Source organism: Neopelma chrysocephalum, unplaced genomic scaffold, assembly GCF_003984885.1.
Source record: "Neopelma chrysocephalum unplaced genomic scaffold, ASM398488v2 Primary Assembly neopelma1_25, whole genome shotgun sequence".
Taxonomy (NCBI): Eukaryota; Metazoa; Chordata; class Aves; order Passeriformes; family Pipridae; genus Neopelma; species Neopelma chrysocephalum.
The window spans coordinates 33,131,047-33,143,008 of record NW_020897694.1 but is presented as its reverse complement, the minus strand read 5'-3'; the positions used below and the strand labels follow the sequence as shown (position 1 = coordinate 33,143,008).

Genomic DNA, 11,962 nt, shown 5'->3' with positions numbered 1-11,962 from the left:
ATTTAAGCGACACAATGCTTTCTGCGAGTTCAAAATTGAATTCACACTAAAATTTCAGCTTTTCCGAATCTGACATACACAGAGAAGCCAGTCCTGAAATCAGAGCATGAAAGATTTTTTCATTTTCTGCTATTATCAAACTAATGGAGATCATATTTTTCAGCTTTACTGTTAAAAACTGATGGAAAAAAATAATTTGACACTTTACCTCCCCTTTCCTGTCCTGCCATGGGTTTGGGCTCAGCCTCTCTTCTATATCTCCTACAAGCATGCATTCATCTCCATTTGCAGGGCTTCCTGCAGACGTAGCATCTGATGGGGGGGCTGGCGATGAAGAGGGACATTCTACTGGTGCAATCATACTTGCAGGCATCAAAGCTCCAACGACTGCATCCCTGAAATAATTTAGGACAGATTAACATAAACCTAACTATACTCCCTTGTTGAACTTGAAAAATTATATTAGCTTTTCTTAATAAAACAAGGTAAGGCTTCCAAGTTCTATTTAGAGAGTAGTTTATCACTCTTCTCCTTTGGGCCTAATAGTTTTAAGGCCACTATTTTAACCTGAGTTTCTCTTCATAAATTTTAGCACAAATACTCTGTTCTCTACTAACAATGAGGGCACTGTAAAGTTTTATTGTTCTTTCCAACCTGCCCCCAACTACTTCCTCCATATCATCTATCATGACTGACTTACACTGCTTCTACACTGTTCACTTGAGCATTCTTAAATAAACATCTTTTCCCCAGACAATTTAAACTTTTGTAAACATAAGAGCACAGAGGTAACATCAACATAAAAAAAAAAATTAAAGAAAGCTTAAGCCCATCCTGAGGAGTCCAAACTTGTTAAGCAATTTATACCTGACTCAAGAGACCCTAATACATGTAAGCTGTGTCATCTTTTGCTCTGCAACAGACAAAAATGTTTCCATGCCTACCTGGCATACATGATTTGTAACGCCATCAGTATATGAGATAATGCCTGCTGTTTGGCAACATTCCCATCCAGTGACAGGAGAATCTTAGCAAGAGAAGGACGATTTGGCTTGGAACTGTTTGCCCCACTGATTTTGTTACTGGCAGCAGAAGAATCTGCATCTGAAGGAACACCTGGAGGGTGGGGGGAAGAGAAGGTGAGCATTTTTTAATGGTGTAATAAATCGTTAGAACTGATTTATGTAATTTCTTATCAAATCAGAAAGATGACTAACTCTACAGTAGATTCTTAAACTGCAGTGCCTACAGCTACAATATTAAAGTCAATATTGAGGCTTTGCAGCAAGAGCCTTTGTAAAATAAGTGTTTGAACTTGTTACTTACTTACAAAGATTAAGTAATACAAACAAAATATTTTGGTAATCAGCACCTAAAACAAGGTTTACTTACACAAACATTCCCAAATAACAAGAATATATATTAGATACACATTGCCTTGATCATGAAAAAGCTTAATTAGCAAAATGTTTGGTGCTTTCATATGCAACACAAAACATTGCCGTTTTGACTCCTTAGTTCTTAAGTCTCTTACCTTAGAAACAAAAGGTAACAGGTGAAAAGATTAATATTACAGCAGCATTCATCTATCATTACCACCATAAAGACAAAGTCTTTGGGGTGTTTGAGAAACTATGCTGCATTTTAATCTTCTGAACAACAATTAAAGTTCAAACCAATATGACTTCTGAACAAGCCCTTTACAAGTTCAACTCTCAGGAAGAGGTTTTGTTGGCTTTTTTTTTTAAAAGTGTATTTTGTTGTTTTGTGATTTTATTTTTTTTAAGACCATTTTTTTTTGCATTCTTCTATCACCTGTTTAACCACACACAAAACAAACACTCCAACGGCTTTAAAAGAAAAAACAATGTAAGGCAACAAATACCAACCAAGATAAGAAGCACCTAAAGGGTCCCTTGCTGTCTGGAAAAGTACGGGCTCATGAACAGATGGCGTAGCTACATCCACCGTTGTCCATGCTACACTGTGGGAAGACCCACAAGCAACCCGAGTGATTTTCTGGCCTTCCAAGCCCTGGACAAGAGTGGGTTTTCTGTTGACTGTAGTAGTTCCATTGCCTTGTTGCCCATGGTCATTGTCACCCCAAGCGTAAACCTGCCAGTAAATATTCCCACATATAATTTCACTGCATATCTCATTTAAGTGTTTTCTTAAAAATCCCTACAAAGGAATGTTAGTAGTTTGTACTGTTACTCTAGGACACTACTAGAACCTACTGTCATGACTTTTTCCCACCCCATTCATTAATGCAGGCATTATCACATATTAGAAGAAAAAAATCAAGCAGCACTTTATCAGATGATTCATAAATTATTGCCAATTCATAAATGATCAGTTGATTCATAAATTATTCAATGTTCACAGCGAACAGTAAGTTAGAAGAATTAATTGCTTAGTAATTACATTGGAGATCTGAACCAATACTATGATAATGCTGAATCACAGCAGAGAAATCTGTCCAGAATCCTATGACTGCTTCTGCATTTCCAGAGTAAGAAGCAGGAAACTGATAATGAGATAATACAAGGAAAGCATTACAAAAGCTACTATGACAAAAAAATATTTAAACTTCAATACTAATATGAAAGCTAATATATTTTAAATTACAATAATGCTTTTATTTATGCAGGACTTTAAAAAGCAAATAAATATAACTAGAAATATTTATTTCATTTAATCAGCACCAATACCATTACACTTTTCTTCATCACCAGTTTACTTTATTCATTTCTGGATCAAGGAATTAGGGAAACGGAGGGTGAGGCACAACGTACCTGTCCAGTGTCAGTAACCGCTAGACAATGGAGTGCACCTACGGCCACATGCACAATCTTTTTACCCCTTAGTCCTTCCACAACCTGTGGCTTTCGTACATGTACATCTGTGCCATGGCCTAGCCTGAAGTAGTCACCCTTACCCCTGCAACAGACAATAAATGTAACACTCAGAACAACTACACTGTTTACACATTCCTCTGTCAGTGCAGCTTCCCAAATGAAAATACTTCAGTTATCACTGCATTAAACACAAACAGCAAGGAACAAATTCTTCAAAACTGAATTACAAAGGCCTAAGAATGAGGATAACTGCAGTTCTATGACTCCATAACTTCTCACCTCAATATAGAACAGGCATAAGTATGACTTTCTTGTATGCAAAGTAATTGGGATTACCTTTAATTTCCTCTGTTGCAGAAACACTGCAATTATAAACACTTGCAAGTTCATGTGTTTTGATAAGACCTGGATAGATTTATACTACTGAGGATAAACCTAATAACAACAGATCCTTTAAGAAGTCACATAAAAAAATACATAGGAATTAAAAGGTTTTCAGAATTGAGTTTTTTCACACTATTGGAAGTGTCAATATAGGTTCTCAAGTCTCCATAATTTAAATTCTACTAAAATTGTTATACACAAAGTGCACTAAAAAAAATAGCCTACACAAAACTAATGTAAATACCTTAAAATGCCTCTACCAAGAATGTCAGTAAAGAAGAAAAAACCCTGAGATTTCTTCCACTGCAGTTTTAGTAACTGTTCACTCAGTTCTGTTGCTCACCACCACCACCACCACCAACAACAACTTTTCTCAAGAAAGATTATATTATTCTGGAGATAAATATGATATACAGTACTGTTATCTACCTGAAGTTATAACCCAGAAGTTGTGATTTTTTTCCTCAAACCATTAAAATTCAAGAAGAATAAAAGTTTAGAAGCAACTCAGCCATCCTAAAGCACAGCTGAAACAGACACAAAAAAAATCTCCTTGTAGACATGTAATGTCATGAAATAGCTGTAGACTTTTGACTAGACACAAGTGTTAAGACAAACTGGGGCAAAGAAGGAACGAACAAGAATTTTGCAAAGAATTCTTAAAGACTGCTAAATTCCCTTTCCTCTTATCCCTTTTGTTACTACAAAAAAAAAATTAAGAGGAGGAAGGACAAGAAAGAAATAGTTTCCAATGGCCACTGAGAAACAACACCTCTGCTAAAAACTTTTCTTCTCTTTAACAACAGCAGTAACTTATACAAATAAAAGTTTTGTGGGTTTCTGTTCATATCATTTAGCAACGACTGACAAATAACACAACAAAAATGACTGGTTTAAGTCTATTTAGTTTTGATAAACATAAAATGGGCCATAGCCTTAATAACAAAGATGGGGTAAGACCTTGATCTGGTTAGAAGTCTGAAGTTGATCTGCCATGCTGTAAGCTCTGAAATTTTACAGAAAGGTTTATAATTTCAAAAAGCCAGAACTGTGTTCAAAACAAAGCAGAAGCAAGCACGCAAACAGAAGAAAAATAAAAATGTTTCTGACTAACTCTATGATCATCTCCTACCAATTCTTGCTTCAAGGCACCATTACTGACAACTCAGTGGCCTTCTGAGCAGCACCAAGCTCCACAAAGACCCTGTGTTTCCAAGGAAGCTCTTCCCATCTGCCCTGAACTTCAGCTTAGTTCCTTACCCTACTGCATGCTTACTCTCAGTCTCCACTTTAGCTGGAGATTACATACTCCATGCTATAGTTCTCAGGTTCTCTTTTTCCTCATTCCACTCCAAAGTCTTGAATTAACATTCCTTTACATGTTCCATTGCAAGGAAGAGAGGGAATGATCTCTCCCTTCCTCCACTAATTCTTTAAGACTCAGGCATTCTAACAGAATACAACACACAACTAAACACACTACAAGACAGTGTTAGAGTAATTGAACAGATACGGCTTGTCTCGAAGAGCTGCCAATTTAAAACTCAGAGTGCACTGAGGGAGTTAAGACAGTTGAATAGCAGTAAATGCCACACATACTTAGCAATTGCTTTGTTAGCGCTTCCTGGTAAATGTAACATACCATGTCCATACCACTCCTGACTTGGTCAGTGCCAACGAGAACTGTGCACCGCACTCAATTTGACAAACGCCTTGGCCGTTCAGTCTTTCAATGTTCTGAGGAATGTTGCATCCTTCACTTCCTCCTCGGCCCAGTTTTCCAAAATCACCATCACCCCAGGAAAACACCAAACCTACCAAACACCAAATTTCGGGTCAAACAATGATCGCAGTATTCCCATGTGCTAGAAAGCTTCTGGAACATGATACTCCTACCTTCATCTGTCAAAGCAAGAGTCTGAGCATCTCTGCTTCCACAAGCAACCTGAATGACTCGGTGGCCAAGCAGCACTTTAACCTACAAAAAGAAGGAGTAAGCAAGAAGTTTAAAAAAACCTGTGTTTTAAAGCCTTACAAACATTCCCAAGGTCTTATGACTAATCTTGTTCATTGTGCCCAGCCTGATCAAAGAACTATCAAGCCATGCTCCCTCAGAATCCTACAGTGCTACAGTAGCAGCTTCCAGTTACACATCAAAGTAGATGTAGGACACGAATGTTGAAAACAGCACTAGTCATTTTATATCATTTCCCAAGAAAGAGACCGGATCTTTTTGGCTTTTCTGAAATAGCTTTATTGTTATTAGAGGTAGGTGTACCAAAACCTAATTCAGATCACTCCAAAACGATGTCTTCATACTGCTTTCATGTTTTTTGTTGCTTTAGCTTTACGTTATCGTTTATTAAACACATTTGCATTTCATCAGAGACAAGAAACATTTATTTTACCATCTTAGGCTTCAGCTGTGTGGTATTATCTCCATGTCCTAGTCTTCCATATTCTCCAAGACCCCACGTATACAGTTCACCACTAGAGGTAATAGCAGCACTATGGGAACTGCCACAGGCAATATCACGGATGCGTTTGGTTTTCAGTGCTTCTATCAACCTGGGTTTATCACAGTTCCTAGAGAAAATGAACAACAAATTCATTGAATTAATTATGAAACAGTCACACAATGCAATCCAACCTTCATAATCCAAAAAATTCTGTGCAATAACCAATAGCAATCTCAAGATAAAATAAGACGCAACACTATGATTCCAAGATGTACTCTTTAGTAGCACCATAAATCTAAAGTTTACACTATTTTAACATGCTTAATTCAAGAAGTTTTTTATTTATATGCTGCAAAACTTAGGTGACAAAGTCAAAATATCAAAGTGATGAATCAGTTAAACAGCATATAATACGAAGTGAAAACCAATATCCTGTATTTCTCCAAAGTGAGTGATTTGTTGGTAGTAGACGGAGACAGATAGAAAGAGATGACACGCCCATCCCAACTTTGCTCTTTACGAGAAATCAGAACTAGAATTTACTGTTAGGCTTCTTTGTAAGTACTGGAAACTTTTACTATTCATATGTTTACATTACTCCCTTAATTCAGTGAAAAGATTTTCTAATATTGACTGTATATCAGAGCAACTTTTAAAGTTCTACATAATTATGCATGGTCTCTGGAAAATTTGCTCCCATGAAATGCTCCAGAGTTCCTAATCTCACTTCTAATAAAATTACAGAAAACATGAGACAGTTGAACAATAAACAAAAATACTGCTCTCATCTGACCTTCCCTTTTTATTAGTCTGACACACACCCTTATGAATATGTATTTGTTTTAATATATTAACCATCTGAGTGGGGTACTGTAATTTTTTATGTATTATAAGCAGGTCTTCAAAATATATCAGAATGACAAACAAAGATTCCCCCACAGGCTTTGTCTATCAGGTTTTTTTCTTTCAAAATATTGTCCTGTGAGTGCATACAGAGTAAAATCCTGAGAAAATTCAAATTTTCCTCAAAGCTGTCCTGTGGAGGATTAAACTCCGTATTACTGAAAAGTGTAAGAAATTTATTTCTGGCTAACAAGTCTGTGAACCAAAGTCTAAAGAAAAGTGCTGTAAAATACTGTGACAGGCTCACATTATGAACTGTTACAGCTCAGGAATGTAAAACTGCAATGGTTTTACTCCTCAAGGCACCTCTGAAAACCTTACCTTACAAAAATAACCAAAAACTGTGTGTCCAAAAGCATGCATTTTCATCAGTGACATTCCAAAATACTACTCAAGACTTTATCCAGTAAGTATGTTTCCAAGTATTATATTAATTGAATACCTCCCTTTTAAATGACTGAAAAGTGGCACATGCTGCTGAAAAAAAAGCAAGTCTTCTTACATGACTTTTTTTTTACTCCTATTATATTAAAAATCCTGTTACTGTCTATAGTGGTGATCAGCTGTGCTGTAACATGAAACACAAATCTTTTCTTACTGACATACACACAAATTTTATATCCTTACATTCTACTGAAGTGACCAAGTTTTCCATCATCTCCTTCACCCCACGAAAATACCTTTCCATCAACAGTTAATGCCATAGCATGTCGGCCCCCTGAAAGTATAAACAAAAAAATTAAATTCGAGCTTTCAAGCAGGCAGCAGTCTAGCTACAATCTGACACGGATGTACAATGCAACTGTACGAGTCTTTCTACTCCATACACAGCTCATTTTCTTCAAAGTTTTTATGTGATTTAATTTAAAATATATAACTTTTGTAACAGTAGGTTTCCTGGCACATTACAAAAAAAAGAAATAATCACTCAATTTTCTATTTTCAGTGTTGCAAGAAAAAAGTGAAAAAACAAACCTGTCATTTAGCAACATTAAAAAAGGAAAACACTTTCTCTGAATTAGACAGAAAAAAATTACCAAAGTTAAGTTCCAGCAGATAAGAAAAAATGTATGGTCTAAATTCATAGATTTTAATAACAGAACCATTAGATTTAATCTGACATTGTTTGCAACAGCCAGAATTTAATAACCTGTATTTATTTAAAAAAACAAAAAATCTGATATGTGATGCTGGGGCATCACAGCACCCAAGAAAATTGCAAAGCAACCATTTTCAGGCATATTATGTTATGTTTAAATATATAAGCATAGCAGTAGTCAGTACCTGAGTGAACAGCCACCTTCTTTACCACATAGTTACTGAGAGCTGTAATTTGGCGGGGAATAGGCACAGTTCCGCTAGATATTCCTAAACCCAGCCTTCCATTTGTGGCTTCTCCACAGGCATATACTTTACCCTCCACAGTCACTAAAATGAAGAAGAAAGTTTGAAACACCATTAGCATTTCACAACTGGAAATCTGCTTCTGGCCTTAGGTAATTATACTTATTTCAAACTTACATTACCTGCAAAAAGGCTTTTGGATCCTCCAGCTACTTGTACAACATTCAAAGCAGACAAAGTTTCAGAAAACGAAGGGACCTTTATCTACAGCAGACAGGAAATAAAAATTCCACTTTAATGTTTTACACTTTAAAAAGAAGAGTTTTTACAAGATAAACCAGTTAATCCAACAGGTACTTTCAGATGCCTTACACATACCTGTTAATATACACCAGGCATAAGACAGAAATCAAGAAAATGCATTTAATACTGGAACTACGACAAATACATAACCTGAGAAAAAATGAACTGTGACATAAACAAGGACTTTCTTTTAGTAAAGTTTTCTTGAGAAAACCAAAGAATAAAGGAAAGGCTAATACTTTGTTTCTTGAAAGGCACTCTATGGATACAATAGTATATATTCACAACATAAACTGAAGAATTGAATTACAACATAAATTGAAGAAATGCTCTCAACATAATTTTCATATTAATCATATCTTAAGTTGTTTAAGCATTTGCCTTGTATCTCCTATCTTGGATTGTACTAAAAATTATGTCTAAATGGCTGCACACAGGGCTGAAATTCCTCCTGAATTACACCGAATAGCAATCAAGTTAAACTAATCATTAGATCAGAATTCAGCTTTTTTTCCTGATGACTGTACTATTTCCAGGAACAAGTAATACATAGAAAAGTTCACCAATATCTTCACTTTATGCATGCAAACTCAAAAGGAACTGAATATATACAGAGTGCTACACATTTTTAGAAAAATTAGTTCACTATCATCTAAAATGAATGATTAAGTGGCTGCTAAAAATCAAACCAGATTTCAGAGTAACAAATCTACTCTTCATAGCTTTTGGCAATAAACTGTAAAAATCTGACTAAATTTGAATTAATTTTAGTTGTGTGAGACATACATTTTTATTTTTCTCTGTTTCTTTTTCGTACTGATGTATGAAAACAACAAAAATACCTTGGAGCCTTTCAGCCCTCCCAATTGGTCTTTGTCATTCAGTCCCCAAACAAAAACTTTGGTTCTTATTGTAGCTGCTGACTCGAGCCCAGCTGCCTTCTTTCTGACAAGACTGAAAATATTCAGAAAAGAAAATAAAGTCAGTTTAGCAAACAGCATGTTTAGCATAGGCAAACTTTTACTGTATTTCCTGATTTTTCAGTTTGGAACAGTTTCAGGACTCAGACTACACTACCACAGTTAAAAAAAAAAACCAGAATATTTTGCTAAGCACACATGCTACATACCAAATATAAGCACATCAAGTTTTTAGGTTAGTTTACAACTCCAAGTATACTGCAGAACCATATGAGATGTACAAAATGCTACCACCTGATCAGTGTGACAATCTTAAAAAATTAACTTATTGACAAAGGATCTACTTACAGTTCCGATAAAACTGATTTCTCTTTACTAGCATTCAAGCTAATTAAGTTACTTTTTACAATAATCTCCTGATTATAAGAATGTGTAGGTTCTTTATCATTACCCCCTGCCCCTACCACTGTAGTTACCTACCTCCCAGTGTTAGCTTTATCATCATCCTCTTCCTCATTATCAGAAGCCAGGAAAGGGACTGCAGCCAAATCTTCATCCTCTGCACGTATACGTCCCAGTATGCTGAGGCCATGTATTTTGCAATCAATCCCAGAGCTTCTGCACTGCTTGATTGCAATCTCAATATACCTGTGGTACTAAGAAGAAAAAAAACTATATTGTCATCTTTTGGGTTCTATGTAACTTCATAAAACATAGGAAAGAATTAGAACTTTTCCTTGACTTTATCACCTTAACAAAATGAATCTGTAACTTTGAAGACTTGGTTTTTGAGGTCTAAATTCATACTTTATGATAAACACATGGCCTCATTCATTTGAGAAAAATTTCACTTACAATCTCGTAAAAGTTTATTATGCATTTCTCCTTGCTGTTAGTCAAAAATATCAGAACTGCAGTCCAAAATTATCTCCAAATTTAAGTTTACTGCAATGTCTTCTTGGGTTCATAGATATATTGATTTACATGAAAATTCCCTAAAATACCATTACTACTATGTTTACTATAGAGTTACACCATGATTATGGTAAAACTTATCAGAATAATTGACTGTACTAAACTGCCAGAAATACCGCTAATTTAGAGGAAAAATAAATACCATATATTTTGATAATCACAATAGTGCTTTTTATCCATCCCTTGCAGCACAATATTTTTCTGTTGTACGTGAGGAATTCTCACACAAACTTCACTTACTTCAGTACAATCACTGAGTAGAGGCACTGTGGTGTCTGTAGGATTTATATTGATTGTCTTTAGCTCTATAAGGTTATTTAAGGAATTCCCCCCTAGAAAACATGGAAAGAAAAACATTTTAGATATGGTGTTTATTTCACAGACAGGCACTAAGCATGTTGAACAGCTGATTATGTTAACTGAAACCAGGTAAATATCTACTATTGAGCACAAAAAAGGTTTTGGACTTCTCAGAGAACAAACATACCTGAAACTACAACTAAGGAGGGCATGTAGCTGCTGTCTGCAGGGTCCACGATCATCTTTAGTCTGTGAACAAGAACATCTGGAAAAATCTCCAAGCGAATCCAGTGCTAGGGGAAACATACAGAATTTCATTGGTAGATGGTATTGTTAGGGCCATATGGTTAACAAGAATATATGTGTAATGCTTTTGAAGAAAACATGAAAAACAGATGCAATATATGGCCAATGGAAAATGACCTTGTGAACTTCTCGCTTGCCCTACCTCTAAATACAAGAAAAACAGTTGCAGCAAAAGATTTATTTCAGCCAAGACCAACATTACGGGGAAGACAGAGAGCACAGTACCAATGGAGGTCAAGAAATGGGATATAATATGAATCTTAGGTTTAAGACAGACAACTAGCAGCAAAATCCCAGTGCCTACGCTGCCCACAGAGCATTACTGCAGGCCAATAAAACTGATAAACCATTAAATACGGAACAAGGTTTTTAATAAACATCTAGACACAGAAGTCAATTTTACACTAAAGAACTTTGCCAACGACATTAAACTAGGAGAAGCTGTTGACTCCTTCAAAGGCAGAGAGGCCTTACAAAGTGACCTGGGTAGACTAGACAGCTGAACAATCACCAACTGTATGAAATTTAACTAGGGCAAGTGTGGCATTCTCCATCTGGGATGGGGTATTCCTGCTTATACTTACAAACCAGGGGATGAGAGGCTGCAGAGCAGCCTCACAAAAAGAGAGCTGGGTGTCCTAGTGGATGAATAATTGATTATGAGTCCCAGTGTGTACCCACAGTGGGCTTGGAATTAAATGATCTTTAAGGTCCCTTCCAACCCTACCATTCTATGATTCTATAACTAGAAAGATGAAGCACAGCTTAAAAAAATAGACACATTCATTATGAAGAAACATAGTTTTGTACTTCAGATGTCTGTTTTTACTACTCTTCTACCTTTGTTACAAAGGTAACAAATAAATATATTTCACTAACATAAATACTTTTCCTCTGAAGGAAGTATGCCACAATAAACCAGTCAAGGCTTAAACTTACCTTTCCTTGTGAACCAGAAGACTGCCAGCACTGCTCACTACCATCAATAAGACGTGAAGCCTGATTCACAGAGGATGAGACATTCAAATTCTTAACTATCCTTGACCAATCATCCAGTAACATTCCCCGCTGACTACTGTGCCGTCTCTTCAGCTGCTTTCCAGAACGTCCACAGAATACAGGAGACTGACCTGCATGGTTAAGTGAAACATTAAGCATGTATCACTCAAAGAAAATGGCTTTTATGAAACCATAAGCAATGTGAAAGGTA

At 36.0% G+C, this 11,962-nt stretch overlaps 1 protein-coding gene across 4 annotated transcripts in view; it reads right to left on the bottom strand.

Moving 5' to 3' along the window:
• The window catches only part of HERC2 (HECT and RLD domain containing E3 ubiquitin protein ligase 2), a 108,540-nt gene that overhangs the window by 29,110 nt on the left and 67,468 nt on the right, over nt 1-11,962 (bottom strand). For all 4 annotated transcript variants that reach the window (XM_027674833.1, XM_027674834.1, XM_027674832.1 and 1 more), the window contains 15 exons: nt 11,692-11,882; nt 10,634-10,739; nt 10,387-10,478; nt 9,652-9,827; nt 9,094-9,205; nt 8,131-8,212; nt 7,889-8,032; nt 7,232-7,322; nt 5,651-5,828; nt 5,139-5,220; nt 4,885-5,056; nt 2,796-2,940; nt 1,890-2,115; nt 945-1,116; nt 209-395 (listed from right to left, as the gene is read on the bottom strand). In XM_027674833.1, coding sequence (XP_027530634.1) covers nt 209-395; nt 945-1,116; nt 1,890-2,115; nt 2,796-2,940; nt 4,885-5,056; nt 5,139-5,220; nt 5,651-5,828; nt 7,232-7,322; nt 7,889-8,032; nt 8,131-8,212; nt 9,094-9,205; nt 9,652-9,827; nt 10,387-10,478; nt 10,634-10,739; nt 11,692-11,882 — 2,156 coding nt within the window. The remainder of the gene's footprint in view (nt 1-208; nt 396-944; nt 1,117-1,889; nt 2,116-2,795; nt 2,941-4,884; nt 5,057-5,138; nt 5,221-5,650; nt 5,829-7,231; nt 7,323-7,888; nt 8,033-8,130; nt 8,213-9,093; nt 9,206-9,651; nt 9,828-10,386; nt 10,479-10,633; nt 10,740-11,691; nt 11,883-11,962) is intronic.